The sequence below is a fragment of the Mustela lutreola genome, chromosome 6, assembly GCF_030435805.1.
Source record: "Mustela lutreola isolate mMusLut2 chromosome 6, mMusLut2.pri, whole genome shotgun sequence".
Classification (NCBI taxonomy): domain Eukaryota; kingdom Metazoa; phylum Chordata; class Mammalia; order Carnivora; family Mustelidae; genus Mustela; species Mustela lutreola.
In genome coordinates, this window is record NC_081295.1 from 94,631,171 (window position 1) to 94,654,391 (window position 23,221).

The following is a 23,221-nucleotide window of genomic DNA, read 5'->3' on the forward strand; positions in this document are numbered from 1 at the left end:
CCTGCAAGGGGAGGCACCCGGGATGGTGGGGCACAATGGCTGGAAGCTCCGTGCCAACTCTCCTGCCTGGCTGCTAGCTTTCCTGGATGCGGTGAGTACCCATGCCAGGAGCAAACCTTCCTCTGACTGAAGACTGGATTGGTTTTGCGTATATTATGGAATGGGGAAAATGCGCGATTTCTGGTGGTATTCTCTGGGGTGCTTGATTCTGCAGGAAGCCTTCCTGACATTATTTAGAAATTGGCTAGCTCAAGGTTGAAGTCCGCCCTTGATCTCTTTTATATTTGTTTTTCTTTAAGAAGTCATTTGTCAGGATCTAATTGCTCACTCCCAGGAGTGAAAATGCAAAGCACTCTGTCAGGCGATTTGACTCTGTTTTCTGACTGTCCGTTTGCTTGATAAAGTAGATAAGCAAACCAGCTTGCAATTCCCTTCCTTTGGGCTGAACGTAAAGATGTATATAATTTATTATAAAGCATTCCTTTAGTAGTTTTTTTCTATTTATTTATTTATTTATTTGACAGATAGAAATCACAAGTAGGCAGAGAGGCAGGCAGAGAGAGAGGAAGAAGCAGGCTCCCTGCTGAGCAGAGAGCCCAATGCAGGGCTCGATTCCAGGACCCTGAGATCATGACCCGAGCTGAATGCAGAGGCTTAACCCACTGAGCCACCCAGGCGCCCTAGTAGTTTTCTTCTTATAGTGTGGCTAACAAAGCTGTCTTTATATCAACTTAAAAGGAAACATTTCCTCTAGTGATGGTTAAATCTTTTTGTAAAGGGCATCTACCCTTGTTTTGAGTGGTCTACTGTACACCATTTAATCACCTATATTCCTTATCCTCTGAGGACAATTGTGACCTTTCAAATGTATGTTGTAAGATGCCTTTGTGTGTGTGTGTGTGTGTGTGTGTGTGTGTGTCAGTACTTCAGTGACCTTTCTTCCTGGAGCCAAGCAATTGCCCAGTTGACCAACTACTTTAAAATCCTGTAAGTCTTGAGAGAGTTGGTGAGAGGCTAGATACCTTCCAGATCTGAAATCGTGTGATTCTTCAAACATAACAGTATTTGAACCAGACTGCCGTTCTCAGAAAAGATACTGAGCCACAAAGAGATTGGCTAGAAGCCATCTTAAATAGCCCAGAATAAGACGCTTCTGATTGTAATAGATCTTTTCTATCTTTCTTTCCCCCAAGGCTCTTTATGAAACTGCTCTGCCATGGCAAGGGACAACTGGTAAGAGTGACTTAATCCGTTCTGTTACTGACGCCAAACAACACGCAAACAACTTGTTTAGCTGTCTGACTCTATAATCAGCTTTAATTACCCCAGCGGAGTAGATGGGACATACGGTTATGAAAATCGGCTGAGGGGAATAGAACACACACACCCCAACATGTAGGTCAGCAGTCTCTAAGTTCCTCACCCTCAGTTAACCTCTCTGAACCGGACCTTCCCATAGAAGGGATTGGCCAATAAGTGTGAGGTGAGCAGCTGCCCAGAAGGTGAGCCAACAAGTGGAAGCCCCCCACCGCCCCCCGCCACCTCACATTGGAGTGAAGGTCATGGAGGCAGGTAACACTTTGAGACAGTGTCCCCTCCATAGGCAAACATCCTCACCCAGCTCACCTTGGGGTGTTCTGTGTGGAGGAGTTTGAGAGATCACGGCTTCCAATGCATTCTTTCCTTCCTGACTGCGGTTACTATTCCCAGGCTTACCTTTTTTAATTTGCTTTGAGAGTCCTGATGCTAGCTCTCACGCAGCGTGTCCGGGCAGGTGGGGAGCGCCTGGGTTCCATGACTCATATCCTACAACCCCATTCTAGGGAAGGTCAGAAAAAAGCTCTGGGACCCAGGCAGACTAATTGTATTTCTTGATTCTAACTCATTCAGAAACCCAACTCTTAGTACAAGGGAGGTGGGACAAATAGGAGATGGTGTGTCAGAACTGCTGGAGTCTTCTAGGTCTTTCCAAGAAAGGGTTTTGTGAGTTCTGACCGTGGAGACAGGGCAGAAAGGGTGCTCACGCTGCCATGCTGGGAGCAGACATCACTCATCTAGTGTGGCATTGTCTCTTGCCAAGCCTAAACAGGACCTTGCAATCCTTTTGCACAGAGGCTCCAAGCAGTATAACAAAGAGGTAGGTTCAGAGCATGTCTACTTAAATCTCTAGGTTCCAAAAGGATCTAGAGTAGCACATATGCTCACCTCCCCCTCTAAGATCGAGAACTTGCCTTGTGATTTTAAAGCAAAGACTTCCAAAGTTGGTATCATTCTCTGTGGGGCCATTCACTTATTCATTCATTTATTGAGCACATGCTGACGGGGTAACTATTACCACTCTTACACTCTGCTGGGTGCTCGGGACCAAGAAATATCCCTTCCTGTTCACCTCCTAATGACAACATGATTTTTTTGGTTGGGGGGAGGCCTATTCTGTTAGGTGTGGGCTAATTTCTCTCAGGCTCTGGGGCTGGGAACACTAGCTCTTGTGCTCTTTTGACCCTTTGTCATCAGGGCTTGGAGCACAGGCAGTGATGGGGGAGGCATCCCTTGCTGGGAGTTCTCTGGGGAGGGAATATCCTGAGTCACATGACCTCTGGGACCCTTCAGTCCAGCTACATTGTCTTCCTAGCCTCGGGGGCCAGCAAAGGTGATTTTCTCTCTCTCTCTTTCTGAAGTAATCACTCTGTTAGAGCAGAGTCTGGCTTCCATTCAGTGGCCTAGAATCGCCTATTACCAAGTGAAAGACAAAAGTGGCTGATAGTGGGCAATTCACACTTTTATGAGGATGCACCGAGGGAGAAGGCAGGTTAGGGAAGCAGGGAGGAGGAATTTGGGATGCTACTTTTCCAGTACCTGAGAAGCTGCAATTCCAGGTGGCTCATTGCTTTTAATCTCTGAAATAGGCCAACTTTCAGGCACTTTGGGAACAAGATACAGGGCGTGTTTCTTTGTAAATGTCAGGTAACTAGTCACCTAATTGCCACAGAAGACTCAGGCATGAGTTCTGCATCTTGTTTTCTCTTCTTCTTTTTAATTATTCATTTCTGAGTCTGCCTTCCCCTTGCTGGGATCATCCCAGACACCTGAGATGTCTTTCATCCCTGCCTTTCCTCACCTTTCCACCCAGAGAATCATGTGTCAGGATGATTCTGACTCTTCTCACCATTAAAGATGACCTATCCATTGCCTCCTTCTAAGTTCAGGTCTGTTACTCTCTGAGGCGCTACTTTGGGTCCCGGGGTGTGGCCTCCTGGGCAGGTGTTAGCATTGGGGCTGGCACATGGTAGGTGTCCAACAACTGCACATGTAGTCTGAGTCTGGATACACTAATGTGTTCCAGGATGACACATGGTCCTTGAACAGCAGCCTTAAATTTCCCCAGAGGACTTTGGATGAGAAGGTAAATTTGGTACAACCAGAGTGGAGCAGTCTTTTCACCACAAGGATTCCCAGAAACTCTGCTATGCGTCCGTATATATAAGAGGGGTGGGCGGGGTGGGGCGGTTGGTGTGGGGACACGTGGTTTCTCCAACTGATCTGACCATGGAACACCTTAGTCTGTTATGAGACCAGTGTTCCAGAGAAACCCACTTCAGGACACAATATCTTGGGCAACCTCAACTGACACCAAGCTCTGTATGGTTTGCCTTACTAAACAAAACAGGCAGTTTTCCTGAAATCACAGAACAATTAGGGCAGTGCAGGGTCATGTTTTTCTTCCATTCTTCTAAAATTCAACTTTGGTGCCTGCTACAAACTTGGTAAACAAGTGGCGGGTAGTAAGCGTCCACCCTAGGCATACAGCACTCTTCTGTCAGGATTACTGCTTACTCTTTTTATGTTCCCCCACCATGTACTAGGATCTTGATTTAAATAGTCAGGAACCATTTTTGCCAACAAACCATTTTTCCTGCCACCATACCTGAAGGGTTTAGAGAAATAGCGATCTTACGAAAATGCAGTTTTGTTGTTAAACTGAACACACTATAAAGCCAGAGGTCAGTGAATGGCATGAGGTCATCTTAGCATACTGGACACAGAATAACTCTGGGTTCTCCATGGAGGAGAGAACCAGGCCTTGACTCCTGCACTCTTTACTAGGAACTAGTAGACCCCTGGGCCAGGCAAGTTGTCCTTACTACGTTCACATCTGAAAACGGCTTCTTTCAGTACTGTCTGTGTTTTTGTCAATGTTCTTTTGGACAATCCACTCTTGTCATATGTATTTAGATTTTTATGTCCTTGTTCTTTTCTTCATTCTTTTAAGAGGTCAGTTGCTACCTGCAGACACTGTGCTGGGTATTGGAGAAATACCAAATATATATATTTTAGGTTTATATTTGTATTCAGTATTTTTTTAAGAGAGGAGGTGTAAAGGGAGAGGGGGAGGGAGAATCTTGAGCTGGCTCCACACCTAGTGTAAAGCCCAGCATGGGGGTTGATCTCACGATCCTGAGATCATGACCTGAGCCAAAATCAAGAGTCGGATGCTTAACCAACTGAGCCATCTAGGTGCCTAGAAGTACTTTATATTCACAGAAAATTTTCAGTTCAGTATTATGCAAAATGCAAAGTCAACTTTGCTTATTAAGTCTTTATCAATGGTGAATCTAAGTATGTTTCTTCTATTCTGTTCTATAAAATATCAGACTCTGTTTATGAATTATGCCAGATATACTTCTTTTTATTTTTCAATTCCCTGTTTCAGAACTCCAAAGCTCTAGCTCATTGTGCTCTGCAGAACACTCTGGCTTTTGGCTTCAGCTATCTATATCATGGTGGGACAGATTCCATTCTATTCTTTTTGGTGAGAGGAGAAAAAACCCATTTGGAGCTACCTTGAAAACATTTCTCCATTTGACCCATCCCTACCAATCAAACTAGGCAAAAATAAGCATGTTGTGCCTCCTCTTGGGTAACATTATTAAACATCTCCTCCTTCCCACTTGTAATAATTGAAGGAACTTTACCATATAATTATCATATAAAGTAGTAGATGGGTTACATACACCAGACTATAAGAACATGAATGATGAAATAGCAAGTTAATTAACCAAAACTCTCCAAACAGCTAATTATGCTCAGCTCAATGTTTGTGTTTCATGTAGCCATGCTTATGATTTCACACTACATATAAGCGATCTGTTAGAAAGTTTTTTCTAAGGAAAAAAAAGAATATGTCATTATTTCATCATGTTCCACAAAGAGCATAATGATCTATAGAAAATGCCACGCCTAGTGGATCCTTTAGTCTCCAAACACTTTCAGGAGCCGTGGGCTTACAGAGGCCCTAACACTGCTCAGGAAAACAGTTTTGAACTTCCTAAACCACATCAGATCACATCACATCATTGTGCCAAATGTCCAACTTTCTTCCAGCAAGATTAACTTTAAGTTCTTATATTGAAAACTGTGGACAGTAAAATGCTTCCTTCTGAAGCCTTAGATAGCAGGCATCATTTCTTTTAAGTGGCCTCCTGTTGGTTCGTCTTCACCCATTTCACTGTGCATTTCAAACCATTGCTCTCTAGGTGGAAGAGAATTGCATTTAACCTCAGCATCCGTCCTATTATTTGGCTCTGAATGTAGGTATCTTTTTTCCCCAATTGCATGTACCTTGGGAAGAACATTTTGATAGATTGTGAAAAAGTAAAGAGGAAGGACCAAAGAGACCACTTCAGTGGGAGAAGTGGACGATTTTCAACTTGATAATGAAAATGAATCGTCCATTCTGTATTTCTATTTCTCAAATTGCAGGTTACAATCCATTAGAGGGTTATGGATTCAATTTAGTGGGTGGCGACCAGTTTCCGAAAGAATGGCAGATAGAGTGGAATGCAAGATAAAAATCATGGACAGAGCAGAGAGTGTCTTGCTCATAGGTGGGAAGGATAAGAAATATGTAAAACCTTTTAAAATATAAAAATTATGCATTTTTCCAGTTTTATGTATGGATACCTATACACATACATATATATGTCTGTACACATTGAGTCATGATTAAGATCTGTTTTATTACTGTGTCAGGATAAAAATTTTGGAAAGCCACCGGTGTATATGTGAAATATACAGATAGATCTAAGACAGCTTATATTGGTTCTTCTGGTATTTCCTTTTATGATGATGGTTAAAAATCTATCCTATAAGGAAGATGTGGTCCATATACACTATGGAGTATTATGCCTCCATCAGAAAGGATGAATACCCAACTTTTGTATCAACATGGATGGGACTGGAAGAGATTATGCTGAGTGAAATAAGTCAAGCAGAGAGAGTCAATTACCATATGGTTTCACTTATTTGTGGAGCATAACAAATAACATGGAGGACATGGGGAGATGGAGAGGAGAAGGGAGTTGAAGGAAATTGGAAGGGGAGATGAACCATGAGAGACTACGGACTCTGAAAAACAACCTGAGGGTTTTGAAGGGGTGGGGGGTGGGAGGTTGGGGGAGCCAGGTGGTGGGTAATATGGAGGGCACGTGTTGCATGGAACACTGGGTGTGGTGCATAACAATGAATTCTGTTACACTGAAAATAAATAAGTAAATAAATAAACAATTTTTAAAAATCTATCCGAAATAATATTAATATTGCAAATTGCTTAGTGTGCCCATCCAACAATTTGCCACATACATGAGAACTTCTTTCCACGCACTCACGTAAGATCTTGAATTCCATACACATATTCCAGCAACTATGCAAATCCATTACCACACTTTGCCTGTCATTCGGCCATGTTTCCTTTCCCCTGCTCAGACTTGCTCTACAAGATGACAGTATAAGTCCAAATACGTCTCCCCATTCATTGGTTAGGAACTCAAAGAATTTTAAGCTCAAAGACAATTTGGATGCCTTCCTGTAAGTGCCTGTGGCTCATCCTCTCATGTGAAGGCTCACTGCAGTCATGAAAGACCTTCTTAGTCTTGACTCCACCCAGAAAAAGTCTGACGATCCCTGATCAGTGAGTTTTCTTTGCTCCCTGGCCACAGGTTGCCTGGTGAGCATAGATGGATCAGAGTTCGTTCACCTCCATTACAACATAAAGGAATTTACATTTGCTGAGGCTCAGTTTCTGCTTGGCCTTATTCACTAGGTAGAGTATGTAGCTGATCGCTCTTCCCACTATTGGTTTGACTTGTCTGAATTCCCCACTGGACATCCTTTATGGAAATGACAGCACCCTTTACTTCCCTATCCCCAACATCTGGCACAGTTTCTGACAAATAGGAGCCACCTGATAAAGGGTGGTTGAGAGAATGAATAATCATCCCACATTTTATGAAATGGATGAGAAAGAAAATAGGCTCAGCAAATGTCAAATAGCTCATCAATAGCATAAATGTTATTGACAACTTAGCTCATGCTGAATCTAAAGTCCATGACATTTTTACTTTGCTGCATCTGTACTAAGAGAGCATTGTTCTAAGGAACTTTGCTTCCAATAAATGGTCTTATTTTCTGCTATCCTGTAAGAGAAGTATGGTTGTCATAATCAAATCATGATGATGTTGATGAACTTCAACTGTGATGGAGATGCTTTTTGGAAATTTGTCTTTGAAAGGTAGAACTAGCAAGAAAGAGGCATTATCAAAAGAAAAATAATTGTAACTGTGTGGTGACAGATGTTAACTAGACGTACTGATTTTACAAAAATACAAATATCAAATCACTATGTTTTATGCTTGCAATTAACACAATGTCACATGTCAATTATATATTAAAAAGAAGAAAAAGGCAAGAAACAGAGATTTAGCCAAAGAATAATTATCTTTTCATGCTTCTAGTTTTTCTGTATAATAGTTGATCCATCTATAAGAGAGGATCTCAGTGCTTGCTCCAATAACAGACGATAGTGTGTATTCAATTCATTTTAAGTTCCTTGACCCCCTTTGCCCAGAGAGACAGTACATTGTAGAACAGTAGTTCTCAACTGGGAGCAAATTCCTCTCCCAGGGCACATTTGCCCATAACAGATATATTTGGCTGGCACAGTTAGGGAGGAAGCTGTTCCTGGCATCTAGTGGGTTGAGGTCAGAGATGCTACTGCACATCCTATAATTTACAGGACAGCCCCCAACAAAAAAAGAACCATCCATCCCCAAAATGTCAATAGTACCATTGCTGAGAGATCCCATCTTAGAACTTGACTTTCCAGCTGTACCATCTGGGTTGAACCCTTGGTTCCACCACTTTTTATGAGTGACCTTGACTCATAGTCACTTGGTACCTTAGCTTCTCCACTAATAAAATGAAGATGATAATACTGTCTTACATCATCTAATTAAATTAATTAATGCAAAGGAGGACTTTAGAAAAGTGATTGGTAAATAAAGGTTCTTGATAAATGTTATGATTAAAGAAAATCGTGGATCAAATAATCAGAAATGGTTCCTTGGTGAACATACATCCTTCCTAGTGCTTCCATCACTCCTGTCTATTGTTTGTAGACAAGTTGCCAGGTGAAGGAAAGTCTTTTCCATTTTTTACACATTAGCTGGCTTGAAAGTAGATATTCGTGTCCTTTCTAGAAGCAGAATGTTTTGGTATGGACATCTCAGAGTACCCAATAGGGTCACCAAGGGGTTGGTTAGTCGGCTAAGTTTTGTGTTGTCTGGCTTTATCAACTCCACCTGAATCCACTTTCATTCTGTATTGCAGGTGAAGATCCTAATGTGTGAAGATGAAGTCCCAGGCAACCATGATTTGCTGTTTAATGTTCTTTCTGGGCATAGAATGTTCTCACTATAAATCCAAGGTCCACATAAAAGTAAGTTTAATCCATTCTCAAGTGGTCCCATGGGAAATCTGCCAGTTCTCCTAGATGAGTTAAATTTATGACAAATAACATAATCTTAAATAAAATTTCAAATGACTACAATTTTACTCTTGCAGATATATATCTACATCTATCTCTATAAAAATACATGTATATATATATTTATATATACACACACACACACATATATATATATATATATATATATATATGTATTTTTTTTAAGGGAACAAAGAAAAGTTGAGAGGTGGCTGGGCCCTGCAACAGTGTATTTGCATGGTGCAACAGAGCACAACAGTATAATAGAAAAATCACTTTGCAAGCCACAGAGAACATAGACAGGCAGCTGCTGGGAGGAGGAATACTAGCCTGGCAGGTAGCATTTCAGCTCCAGACCTTACCTTTTCTTCTTATTAGCTGCATACGTTGTTTTCTTCTTTGAGTCTTAATTTCCTTATGTATAACATAAAGGGTATTTTTTTTCTTTTAGATAATTTTTATAGCCCTTTATAGCTGCAGAAGAGTTTGTGATTCTATTATTGTCACCTAATGATTATTCCTAGCATCTGCTCATTTCTTCCTCTCAGGGGATCTATGGTATTTGGTGGATCATATTAGCTTCATTTCATAGTTACAGTTAATACAGAAGGAGACCAGCTTAGCATTATAATTACTACATCTCTTTTCTCCCTGAGTACTTGAGCTTCCCAAAATAGGTACCCAATCCACTAACCTGACCCTCAGGGCCCAAATGACCACTGGCAAGATTCTTGCCCTCCTCAGAGGAGGGTTTATTCTCTGTGTTCACCTCCATGATTCCGTCTGAAAATTTCTGTGACATCAAACGCAGACCTGGTGCAGTTTTCTTCTGAGTCATGAACACATTTTCTCTTCATCTCCACATGGAGCCTCTATGTTGAGATAAGCAAGGAGAGTTCCACAGTAAAGAGGACCTTTGGGAATTTGTGTTTTACAGGATGGAGATAAACGTCAACATCCTGAAGGGAAACTCATGACTGGAAGGATACAAGGTAGGTGTCTACAGAAGAGTGTTCTTCCACAGGGAGACTGAGCAGAGTAAAGAAAAAGCATGGATTTGGCAGAGCATGTCCCCAGACCACAAACTTTCAAATGGCGAACAGTCTCTAACAAGTTCTCATTGTTTACCAGTATTGACAGGCTTTCTTACAATTATACCATTATCCATGGCATAGTCAATGACCCAAGTTGGCAAATTATTCACGTGTTCTAGAGTAGAAGACAAGTGTTTACTTTAAAACCCCAAAGGGAAATCTGTTTGAACTAATCAGCTAATAAGAGGCAGAAGAAGGAACAGGGCAGAATTCATGCCTTCGTGCAAAGGTATTTTCAGAATACTTAAATGTATGTTACACTCTGGTGCTGAGAAGTCTACTGAAGTGATGTAAGATAGGTATTGTGTTGGTGAGATGGGTTACTCTCAAAAACTCAGAAAAAAACTATGGAGATAGTTATTAGTAGCGAGATAATGAAATCACATGGTTCTTACCCAAATAGCAGAGATCACTGGATTCTGCACAGACATGGCCAAGTATATTTTTAACAATACATTTATACATTGATGTGGACTTGAGAAAAGAGGGAAAGAGATGGCTAACCTTCATTGAGCATTGGCAAAACTGATTCAAGGGCTGAACAGGATGCTCACTCATTCAAGTTTTAAACAAGATTGTGGCATCACCTCCAAACTGTATGGATGAAGAAATTGAGATGCACTGAGCTTAAATGACTTTGCAAAACCAGGGACAGTGGGTAGGTGGTAAAGAAAAATGCAAACTTCCTTGTTTCCTTTCTCTATGAATGGAGTCATCCACAGAGCTTCCCTTGACTCACAGACAGTCACCACATCTTAAAGATTTCAACACCTTACTAGCTTCCATTAGGATCTACTTCTTTTCAGATCCTTTTTTACTTTTTTTTTCTTTTTCTACCTCTTTTCAGATCCTAGATCCTTTTTCCCGGGAATACTTCAAGACCCTCATTCTTGGGTTCCTTGCTTCAAGTCAATCCACTCTACTCATGGGCCGAATTAGGCCTGCCACCAGGTTTTAAAAATAAAGTTTTATTGGAACACAGCCATGTCCATTTATATTCTTACTATCTTTGATGGCTTTCATGCCACAAAGACAGAGTAGCTTTGAGAAAGACACCTGGTTTACAATGGTGAAAATATTTATACTCTGGCTAGTTTTCATATTTAGCAAATAAAAATATGGAATTCCTCATTGAACTTAAAAATCAGATAATGAATGTGTCATATGAACATATGTCATATGAACAATAGAAACTTATTCATTGTTTAACTGAATATTTTCCGTTGATCCCTGTTATTCATGGACTCTACATTTATAAATTCTCCTATTCATTCTCCTATTGGAACTTATTGGTGACCCCCAAATCACTACTCACAGTGCTTTCTGGATCATTCATAGACAGAAAAAAAAAATTGAGTTAGCTCAGGTACAAGTTTCCAGCCAAACAAGATAGCACTCTGTCTTCTTGTTCTAGCTGTCCTACTATAAACAAGTGTTGTTTTTGTGCATTACTAATGCCATATTTTTGTATTTTATGCTTTTTGTTTGTGATTTTGTCATTTAAAATAGCCCTGACATAGTTCTGAAGAGCTGTCTCGTGTTCCTAAGGAGATTGTGATGTGTCTTAAAGAGAAAATTCATGTGTTAGATGAGCTTTGTTCATGTGTTTTTATGAGTTATGGTACTATTTGCCATGAGTTCAATGGTAATGAATCAACAACATAAACGAAATGTCTTTAAATAGAAACACACATAAAATGAGCTAATATATATTAATCAGCTGATAAAAGTGTGAGGAAAAGCTTGTAAGAATCTGCCTTGATTTCCCCTTCTTCGGTGTTTGTGGAAGCAACTCCATAGACCATAACTATTGCAAATAATGAGATTCAACTGTGTCTGAAAATAAATTTACTATTTAACTGGACTTTCCGTATTTTATCTGGCAACCCTATCATGGCCTTTATGGAAAATTTTACTGCCTTTGCTCTATGGTATTGTTAATTATCTTTCAAAAACAAATCCAATCATGTTTTCTGGTAACCCCCATATTAGCACAGAATTCAAGTCTCTCATCTTCATCTCTTGCCCCACCCCCCTCAGCTGCTCTAAACTAGCCTTTCTGTCTGACCTGCGACCCCTCCTCTCCATGTGCTGTTCACCCTGCCTGGCACACCTTGCTTGGTGCTGAAGACTCTGTTCAATGTCACCTCCTCTGGAAAGCAGACAATCCCCAAATCCCTAGAATGAGTTAGCTGCCTCCGTCAGAGCTCAGTCATGCTAATTAGGCCCCCTCCTCTCTCTCTCTTGCTTTTCAGAGAAATGCCAGGGACCTTGCACCATGGCTTCCAACTGCAGCCAGCCCTGTGCTCAGCACTTTCGTGGAGAAATAGGATTTACATGTCATCAAAACAAGTGGCAAAAATCAACTGAAACATGTACAAGCCTCTCGGTGGAAACACTCTTTAAGGTGAAGCATTTGCATATTATTGGCTTCTAGGGCTAATTTCTCAGGAAACCGTAGAGGCATTTTCCTGTGTTCTGTTCCGCACGACAATAAATCTCAGACTTAGACTTGGGAAAATGGCAGATTGTGGGAAATTTGTTTCTTCTCCTTCCTTCCTTGCCCCAATTCTCAGATACTCTCCCCGCTCCTCACTCTCTCTTTCTCCCTCTCAGCATCTTTTCTTTAAAAACTCCTTTACACAATGGTAAATGCTTAGAGGTTGAAGTTTGAGTTTTGACCTCAAATTTTAGAGCTTAAAGTTTGAGATGGATTTGTGTGTACCTTCGCCTAATTACTGAACTCTAAACTTCTTGAAATTACAATTTAGCATCATTTGACCTGCTAACCTCCATCCATCCCCACCCACACAAATTTCATGAGACTCCCCTTTTAAAAAGATAAAATAAGTAGACAGATTTTGTTTTTAGAATTTCTCCACATCTCTGGAGAAAATGTCTTGTTATCATCCTTGGGTTAAAACCACTATCCTGGGGCACCTGGGTGACTCAATGGGTTAAGCCTCTGTCTTCAGCTAGGGTCATGATCTCAGGGTCCTGGGATTGAGCCCTGCATAGGGCTCTCTACTCAGCGGGGAGCCTGCTTCCCCCCCAACCCCAACCCACCTCCCTCTCTGCCTACCTCTGATCTCCGTCAAATAAATAAATAAAATCTTAAAACAAACAAACAAACCACTATCCTGAAAGTGATAGGTCAGTATCCTGATCTCAGTGGCAATTTTGATGGAACTTCCTGTCTGGGTGTGACTCCATCCTACACTCTCTGTCTTTCTTGGCATCTAAACCCCTTTTTAGTTCCGCTTGCTTCTCCATTTTCCCCTCATGGTGTATTTGTGCCTTCGCTCCTTTATTCTGAAATATGTTAGGTATTTCATCATTTTTGAACAAATTTTTTTTTTTTTTTTTTAAACAGGACTTCAGTAGTGCATCACGCCTCTCCCTAGCAGCATCATCTGTGCCTGTTCACGTTCTTGATTTTCGAGCTCCAGAACCCGTGGAGAGTGTAGCTCAAGGAATCCTCAGGAACTGTCCAATTGATTATGCCTGCATACTCGATGTCGTGAAGTCATCAGAAGCCACGTCTGGAAACATCGCGTTCATAGTGGAGTTACTAAGAAATATTTCTACAGACTTGTCTGATAATGTTACCCAAGAGAAAATGAAGGTATTCTTTGACAATTTCATTTTAAAAACTGGCAGGTTTCTTTCCTTTTTTTTTTTTTTCTTAACCAAATCTTGCATTTTAACAGTTTCAAATGTACGGTCCAAAGTCAGACAGCCACAGCAACCATAACAACGACAAGATTTTTATTTCAATTCTGCAGGTCGATTCACTCTAATTTATGTAAATTTTCAAGAAGTTAGCACATTTTTAATACATGTTTCTGTACAGACTTACTAGTTTCAAGAAAATATCCCGAAAGGATGGCTGTGAGCAAGAGTGTGTCTATTCCAGTGTTGCCCAAATTTAATTCTGTAGAACATAATTATTTTGAGAAAAGTTAATGGGGGTTTCATTTCTACAAGGGAGATCTGTGCATAGCAGATGTAGAAATTCTGGGTTAAACAAAGTTAAGCAGGTTTCCTTCTGGCAGGACTTTTTAGAACTTTTCATGTGTTAATGAAGTTTAGCCCTCTTTATAAAGGGGGGAGTATAGAGATACAGTATGCAGTGTTTCTCAAATTTAGGTTTTTATAGAATTTACCCCCAATTCCCTCCATTAAACAATCATTAATAGCTCATGAGAACTCTTAGGTTATATAGACTGCAGTTTGGAAATGCTGTCCCCGGGCACATAATAAAGTAATAAACTTTATTTATATTTTCATTTTGTTTTAATGATTGTTTTACTGTACTTCTCTCTCTGAAGTCCTCTTAGCATGAGATTCCAATAAACAGTGAATTTGAAGAGCAATATATCAAAGAAGATCCCATCACTTGAACTTGAGAAATTTCAGGGTTTAGAGATTGACTTTCTACACTAATGTGTAAATCCTTAGCATAACTTCCATTTTTTTTCCCTCCACTGCAGAGTTATAGTGAAGTGGCCAACCACATCCTTGACACAGCAGCCATTTCAAATTGGGCTTTCATTCCAGACAAAAATACCAGCTCGGATTTGTTGCAGTCAGTGAATCTGTTTGCGAGGCAACTCCGCGTGCACAATGAATCCGAGAACCTTGCAGATGAACTCTTCATTCAGGCAAAAGGGCTTCGCATCAACCACAATACCTCAGAGAAAAAGTTCAATTTCTCCGCGAGCATGAACAGTACAACAGAGGGTATCTTAGGGATGATAGAAATTCCCAGGCAAGACCTGTGGAAGCTGTCACCAAATGCATCCCAAGCCATCAGCATAGCCTTTCCCACCTTGGGGGCCATACTGAAGGAAGTCCGCTCGCAAAATGTGAGTCTTCCTAGACCTGTAAATGGTCTCGTTCTTTCGGTGATTTTACCGGAAGGACTGAAGCAAGTCTTATTTACCTTTGAGAAGATCAACAAATCCCGGAATGCCAGGGCCCAGTGTGTTGGCTGGCACTCGAGGAAAAGGAGATGGGATGAGAATGCTTGTGAAACCACGCTGGAGATCACGAACAGAGTGAAATGCTTGTGTAACTACACCAACATGGTGATGTCCTTTTCCATTCTAATGTCCCCCAAATCTATAGACAACAAAGTCCTGTACTACATCACCTGCATTGGGCTCAGCATCTCCATCCTTAGCTTGATTCTTTGCCTGACCATTGAAGCCCTGGTGTGGTCCCGGGTGGTTGTGACGGAGATATCATACTTGCGTCATATGTGCATCGTGAACATAGCTGTGTCGCTCCTGATTGCTAATGTGTGGTTCATCATAAACTCTAACTTTCACAAAAAGGCCCAGGACTCCAAGTGGTGTGTTGCGCTGACATTTTTCAGCCACTTTTTCTACCTCTCTCTGTTTTTCTGGATGTTCTTCAAAGCACTGCTCATCATCTATGGAATATTGGTTGTTTTCCGTAGGATGATGAAGTCCCGCCTGATGGCCATTGGCTTTGCCATTGGCTATGGGTGTCCACTGGTCATCGCTGGCACCACAGTTGCTATCACAGTGCCAGAGAAAGGCTACATGAGACCCGATGCCTGTTGGCTTAACTGGGACAATACCAAAGCCCTTTTAGCATTTGCCATCCCAGCCTTAGTCATTGTGGCCGTGAATCTTGTGGTGGTTTTGGTTGTTGCTGTCAACACTCAGAGGCCCTCTATTGGCAGTTCCAAGTCTCAGGATCTCGCCATAATTATGAGGATCAGCAAAAATGTGGCCATCCTCACCCCACTGCTGGGACTGACCTGGGGTTTTGGAGTAGCTACGCTTATAGAAGGCACTTCTTTGATATTCCATATAATTTTTGCCCTGCTTAATGCTTTCCAGGTAAGTACCTAGAAAGAGACTTGTTTTATTAGTTAATATTATTAATATTTTATTTATAAGATAAATTTTTATTTCATAACTTGTTATTCTGGCTATATGACATATTCTGGCTATATGATTGAAAAATATAGAATACAAAATGTTTGTTCCATTTCTTTCCATGTCTTGGAGACATTCAGCTGTGGCTCCTCTCACCCCATTGATTGTCAAGTTGGATTTAGCTGATCAGGCTGATTGGGTGGGAATCTCCTTCTTTTCTGTCCTCAACCGGTCCACCTGTATCTCTCCTAAAGTTTCAGTGTTAGATGAAGTTGACCTTCACTTCTAGAGGACTAGTCTTTGATCAAAGATGTATGAATCTACACTCACATGGTATGCTTCAAAACAAAGCAGTTTTTATCCTTTCTCAAGCAGTTTGGGAACTCAGTGGAACAGTCATTTCCCATGGGAGGGCTAGACAGGACTTGCCATTCTCTTTGAGTGTTAACCAGTTAGGAGTCCTCATGGCTCATCCCGGTGAAATAAATGGAGGTTGTTCTTCGTTGAAATAGATCTGACTGTGTGTTGCCTGACCCTAGAAGTGTAACTTTTCTCTGGGTCTCACCCTTCTCCTTAGTAAGACAAAGATTTGAATCTAAAGTCATTTCTCTTTTCTTTTCTCTTCTCCCATACTTGGTTTGGCAAAATTAACCCTCCAAAAGTTGCTTTACTTTATGTTGGCTACTGAGCTTGTACTTTTGGGAAGCTGCCACTAGCCAGACTGCTTTCCATACCTACGAGGAATAGTAAATTAGGCAAGTTCATATCCTTAATTATGCTTTTCATCAGGGGTTGGCAAACTCCAGCCTGCTTCCTGTTTTTGTAAATAGTTTTACTGGAATAAAGCCATAATCATTCATTTGCATTTTGCCTATGGCTGCTTTTGAGCTATGACAGCAAAGCTGAGTAGCAGTAACAGAAACTGTGTAGTCCGCAAAGCCAAAAGTATTTATTATCTGGTTCTTCACAGAAAAAATTTCCAGTCACTGCTTTAAATATATAAATATAACTGTTTAGTAAAGCAGCATGGATTCCAGTTAATGTGTCACTATTACTATATTTAAAAATGTGGTACAAAATATAAAGCAGACTTTTAAGAAATGCCAGCTCAGATCAATCATATATCTTACTCATATGTCTTTAATAACTATGGAGAACATTTATTTCACTCTTTGCCTTGCATGGCTTTAAGGAGAAATATTTGACTCAGGGTTGTTGTTCTTGGTGTTTTTTTTTTCCTCTGAAATCAAAAGCTCTTGGACTGACATAAATCTCCCCAAATCTTGAAGTTATTTTGGAGACTAATGATATCATTCTATTTTTTTTTTAACTTTATAACTTAATTAAGCTTCAGAAAGTTTTATTGTTTCTTTTCTGAATCACTTCTTTTTCTTTTTTCTTGATAGAAAAATACTGAAACACTTTTAGTTAAATGCACTCCAACTTTTCTCAGCAAGCTTTCTCTGTGACTCACATTTAAAAGTTTCCATCTTCTGATTAGCGTTTCTTTGCCGTGAAACTCTCCTTGGAAACCCAGCCTTCCTTCCATTCTCATGGCAGGATCCAGAATTCTCTTAAACTTCAACTTCCACCATTTAAAAAGATTGGCTATCAATTATTGTGACTTTACAGGTAACCAAATAATTTAAACTTCAAGAGACCCTGTCTTTCAGAGCTCTGTAGTTTTCTCTTTTATGAATAAACTAATTCCATCAGCTCAGAGACCCTGCTATTTTGTGACTTTTAACCCCAACTGAAAGTAACTATAATACAGGTTTCACTTCTCAAGAAAGCTTCCATGATTTTCACTTTGAGCTACAGGATTCCATGTCATGTTGTGTCATGTTACTGCTACGATAAGTAAGAACAACTACTTAATATTTGGAAAGAAGGTAAACAGATGTAATAAGGGGGAAAACACCATTGTACATTTGCAGTCATTCAATAAATATCAATAACTGTATTGCCCAGACATGAAGGTGACCTTCTTTCTTTGAGGTACAATCACAGAAAAATTTGCCAATGTATTTTCTCTGAATCAGTAAAAGCTGAAGTTTCTAACATCCAATAACTGTCCTTGAAGATATCTAGAAGGGTGGTATTAGAATAACAGTTGGGATGTTGTCTGCCATACCATCTCTCATACTTCTGAATTTTGCAATAGGGGTTCTTCATCTTACTGTTTGGAACCATTATGGACCATAAGGTAATTTGAATTTGTTTCTCTTATTGTAAATATTTCCATGTGGCTCAGGGTAGCAGGGGGATGGAGTGGTTTTGATCAGAAAACCTGGTCCATGGGGGTGAATTTATGGGGGTGCTTCAGGCATCAGCTGAGAGGAGAAAAGGAGAGAACTCTACTCTCTCATTTCCTGTACTTAAGTTAACAGGAGGTGGTGTGTGAGTGTATCCAAAAGAATAAAAACCATTACCTGAATTTTAATTTTAACTCTAGATCTAATTATAACCAACATTTTAATTTTAATTATAAATGTAATTATAGCTATACCTCAATTTTTATCCAAGTCTTATTTTTGGCTAAGCACTATGCTAAGCCGTAAGCCTAAGCTGCTTCTGCCAGGGTTAGTGGTCTTGAAGTTTCAGGACAGGGGTCTGGATTTGGGGGATGTTGTCATTTGTTCACTGTTATTGTTTCTTTAGATAAGAGATGCTTTGAGGATGAGGATGTCTTCACTGAAGGGCAGAACAAGGGTCGCAGAGGTAAGCCCTCCCATTCAATCTCAATAATGAAGGGTCAGTGTGATGAAGTCCTAGAACCTAAGTCAGGTTCGGTGGGGTGAGGAGGTTCGGAGCCGACGACTAAAGAAAGAATTCTTAAGACGTCATTGGTGCAAAATGGTGGTTTATTAAAGCATGGGGACAGGGCCCGTGGGCAGGCGGAGATGCGGCTGCCCCGGGTTGTTAGGAGTGGTTGGTTATATACGCAGGAGTTGGGTAGGTGAGGACAAAGGGGTATTCAGAAGGGCTATTGGGGCAAAGAATACTATCAGGATATTGTAGGCTTAGTTACTATTAAGTAAAGACAATTGAGAGTCTCCTGGTGGAATGTTACATTCCTGCCATCAAACATCCTTGTTAATGAGATTTAGGTTTAGAAGAAATTTAACTTTATTTACTCTTCCTTCTACCTCCGCCTCCTTCGGTTTTTATGGAGGGGAGGGTGACATTAGGCTTGAGAAACTGAGTTCTGTGTCTTTGGAATTTGGGCTATTGATAAGGTAACTTCTTTGTTTGTAAATCTCAAGGACATTTGCAAACCAAGGGAGACTCCTGTCTTGTAGGATTGTGATCTTAGCAAGTTAACTATTTATCATTTTATGGCAGTCAGGGGTGCCTGAGGAATGCTACACCTATGGAGGGGAGCGGATGGAGGAGGGGGTGCAAGGCGCCAGCTCTTGCTTTGTCCTCAGCCAGCCTCCTGCTCCCTCATCAAGTGTCCTCAGGAGAGTCACACAAGACCAATATAGCTTAGTATTCCAGATTTGTCAGCAAAGAGAATTATTAGGGCACACATTCATTCATTCATTTCTTCACTAGACACATTTGGAGTAGCCGGCTAAAGCTTAAGGTCAGTAGAATGTACCTCTCAAGAGAGTGTTGCAGCTTGGATGTATTTCATCCTTCTGGACCACTGGATGTATTTTGAGGTCTGGACCGTTGAGATGGGACAACATGAAACAAGGATCATAGACTCCTAAAACACCGGAGCTGGGAAATGAGAGATGAGTTAGAAATGAAATTCTAGTCCAACTTAGTCGTTTTATAGGCGCAGAGTACTTACGAGATTCGCCTGAAGCCCAGTTAATCATGAGAATTCATAGTGTCCTTGCTCAGGACTCTTTTCAGTAAACCCTGTTCTTGGATTGAAGTATATGTATACTTATTGGTCCTGAGCTTGACCAAGCTATCCATCTTTTAAGGTACCAACTGAAACTGACATCATTGCCATATTAATTAGAAAGCAGTCATTTACTCAACCAATAGTTTCTCAGTAGTAGCTACTTTCTTAAAAATAAACAGACAAAACATTTTCTGAACACATTGACAGTCAGCATTTACGATTAGCTACTATTGGGTGTGACTTTTGTTAGCCTGGTTCATCAATGCTAAGATAGGCATTTTCTTTACCTTCTAACATTTCTGCAATTGGAATGTGTTTTACAATCAGTGGCATGTCATGATTAAATCGGCAAGTTTTTTCTTTCTTTTTTTCAGTGGAACATTAAAAAGAATGATGCAGCTAACAATGTTAGTTTCAATGAAAAGTGATTTTATTCTGTGTAGCTGTGTCATTTCGAATGCTTGTTTTCACATTTCCATTTTTACATGTTTATCTCTAAGCATTCATATACATAAATATAAATAAACTTTTTTCAATACCGTTACATACTGAGATCACTGTTACTTTTTTTTTTTTTCATTTAGAATGCATCTTTAAGCCCAACCAATGGATCTAAATTAATGAATCGTTGAAGATGAGATGTGAGTATTAAAAACTCAAGGAGAATCTTTGCTTTCAAGTTGTGACAAACTTCTTAATGCCCTTGTGAGCACACGGTTGCCTCTAGTGTGAGGCAGGAGTGAGATGGGGAGGGAACAGTAGACAGATCTTTTAGAGCTTAGAAACTGCTTTATTGCCCAGTACATAAAGGAAAATATGCACATCTTTAAAACCTATGTCATCTCAGTGTATATGTCTAAATCTTTTTTAAAAGTTTTTATTTAAATTCCAGTTAGTTAACATATGATGTAATATTAGTTTCAGGTGTACAACATAGTGATTCTACACTTCCACACAATACCTGGTGCCCGCCTTCATCCCTGTCACCTATTTCACTCATCCCCCTGCCCACCTCTGTCTCATCACAGTCAGTTTGTTCTCTGTAGTTGAAAGTCTTTCTTGGTTTGCCTCCCTCTCTCCTTTATCCTGCTCGGTTCATTTGTTTCGTTTCTTAAATTCCACATATGAGTGAAATCATTGTCTTTCTCTGACTGACTTACTCACTCAGCATAATACTCTCCAGCTCCATCCATGTCATTGCAAATGGCAAGATTTCATTCTTTTTTTAGGCTAATATATATACATATCCATAATATATAATATACCATATAATAATTTTTTTTATCCATTCATCAGTCTATGGACGCTTGAGCTCTTTCCATAATTTGGCTACTGTAGATAATGCTGCTGTAAGCATTGGGTTGCATGTATCCCTCTGAGTTAGTATTTTTTATTCTTATATGACCAAATCTTAAATGTACTTTCCTTTCCTCAGTGAGCAAATGATATCATCACATCTACACTGATAGAGGATACACCCTTGCTGTCTATAGCACTCACACACCCTAATTCCATCTTGTCTGTGAGTGGTGACACTTATAATAACCTCATTGTTGAGAAGGAAGACTTAATTGATTGAAATCACAAAGCAACAAGCCTATCCTTCCATAGTGAAGTAGAGCCCAGAATCATCCCTAAGGGGGTGTGGGTTAGAATTGCAGAGAGCTAGCTGCCTCACAGCCAAACTCCGAGACATATTTCTACACAGATGAAATTAGGAGAAAACAAATATTAGGCATCTGTGAAGGGGAGATCAGTCACACAGTGGCAGCCAGGAGCCTGAGAGGTAGTAGGGAGATGTAGTTGGGGGGATCAAGTTGGGGGTAGTAGGGAGATGTAGTTGGGGGGGATCAAGTTGGGTACGGTTTTGTCGTGGAGAGGTTTCATGGCCTTTGAACATGGATATAGTGAGTCTCAGATTTGTTTAAACACCATCTGGCAGAGGTACATCCTCTTTTACATTCCTTCTCTTTCTGAGTCAGGGCAGAATAGTGAACAATGGGGCAAAGCGGAGAATTGAAATAATCTCATGTAGTCAAAGACATTCTGAGTTGGTAGAACCGCTGTGTTACAAAGCCTACAAACCTCACGTTGTGCTGTTGTGGGACCTTGGTTCATGGTCCCAGGGAGAGGGAGGGAAAGAAAGAGAGCTTTGTCATATCCACTGACTGTCATGTGTGGGGTGCTGGGAAAACACCGGCATGAAATCCTTACTTAATCATTCTCACATCCGGGTTTTTATATTAGAACTAAAAGGAGCGAGGAGGGATATCAGAGTCTTTTAAAAGGTTTCTCTCTCCCACCTCTGCCCGTTTTCTAGTCTGTAGAGCTCCCCCATAGTGGAACATCACTATAATGTTTCTTGATCAGTCATTTACCAGGAGATAATTCAGATGACCTGTGCAAGATAACCTTTCCAGTAAGGTCCCAGTTTGACTTGCTTTAGGAAGTTTGTTAGACTGCTTCAGGTGGAGGAGATTCTGGCTCTTGGGGATCTGAAATCTAGCCATTCTAGAGAAAAGAGGTATGGTTGAAGTCTAATCTCCAGCTAGTTGGGCATACCTGGTTGGCTATAGTAAAAATTGGAGAAGACCCGTAGAAACCAGGATCTGGACTGCACTCCTTCCTGTGATGGGGAGGTGCACATAACTTCCACAGGCACTTGGGGGAAAGTGGAGGAAGGTGGTGGGAGTGTATTAACAACTCTCCAAAGACATCCTCGCCTCCAGCTCTTACTTTTGAACCTGTGAGGTGGGGCATGAACTGAGGGTTGCATTTTTTTCGGCATATCCTTCATAGGTGGCCCTCTCCTATTGAATTTTCTCAGTAATTGGAGCTGTGCTTTTTACATCTGGACGCACATGGAACCAGAAGGATCAGGACCAGCAGCTGACATGAGGGTTAGACCACGTTAGGGGCCAATAAGTTAGACATCAGGAGTAGGAAATGTACTGTAAGTAAATGGCGACCTAGGAGCACCAGGTGGGGTTTGGGTCTTTCAGCAGAGAAAGAGAGGGGCTCCAGCCAGTCAAGGTCAGAATTACAGCTCTGCTGCACGGGGTGTTTCGTAAATGCAGTACTGCCCAAGGCAGTATTCCTAAGCCACAAGGAAAAGGCAGTATTGCAGGTCTTAAATCAGTACACAAAGTTGAAGGCTGATGAGATCTGAGGAGACAGGCGTTAAGTCCATTGGTGAGATGGGGAGGCAGGAGTTCTGAATTGGACTTGCAGAGACTGGAGACCCTAGGCATGGGTGGAAGCTCCACATATCCCAGTGAGTTTGATTGCTCTTAGAAACAAGGTTAGGGGTGGCTCAGTGGGTTAAAGCTTGTGCCTTCGGCTCAGGTCATGATCCCAGGATCCTGGGATCAAGCCCCACCCCCGTGGGGAGGTCTGCTCTGCAAGGAGCCTGTTTCCTCTTCTCTCTCTGCCTGCCTCTCTATCTACTTGTGATCTCTGTCAAATAAATAAATAAAATATTAAAAAAAAAAAAAGAAAGAAACGGGGTTAGGAAAGGTTTGTTAAAAGATCT

The 23,221-nt window shown here is 40.8% G+C and overlaps 1 protein-coding gene across 1 annotated transcript; it reads left to right on the plus strand.

The window, feature by feature from the left end:
- Positions 1-22: 22 nt before the first annotated feature.
- On the plus strand, positions 23-20,392 carry LOC131834631 (adhesion G protein-coupled receptor F4-like). Its single transcript, XM_059179306.1, has 11 exons — positions 23-91; positions 3,344-3,403; positions 4,712-4,810; positions 8,687-8,773; positions 9,759-9,813; positions 12,171-12,322; positions 13,289-13,540; positions 14,409-15,788; positions 17,992-18,033; positions 18,489-18,548; positions 20,274-20,392. The coding sequence occupies exons 1-11, from the start codon at positions 23-25 to the stop codon at positions 20,319-20,321; spliced, it is 2,304 nt and encodes a 767-aa protein (XP_059035289.1). The 3' UTR covers positions 20,322-20,392.
- The last annotated feature ends 2,829 nt before the right edge of the window (positions 20,393-23,221 follow it).

Excerpts from the sequence above, each read along its gene's own strand:
- LOC131834631 (XM_059179306.1), top strand. The coding sequence starts at position 23 with ATGGTGGGGCACAATGGCTGGAAGCTCCGTGCCAACTCTCCTGCCTGG. Across the intron at positions 15,789-17,991 it reads CCCTGCTTAATGCTTTCCAG|GGGTTCTTCATCTTACTGTT; the intron begins GTAAGTACCTAG and ends ATTTTGCAATAG. Across the intron at positions 18,034-18,488 it reads GAACCATTATGGACCATAAG|ATAAGAGATGCTTTGAGGAT; the intron begins GTAATTTGAATT and ends TTGTTTCTTTAG.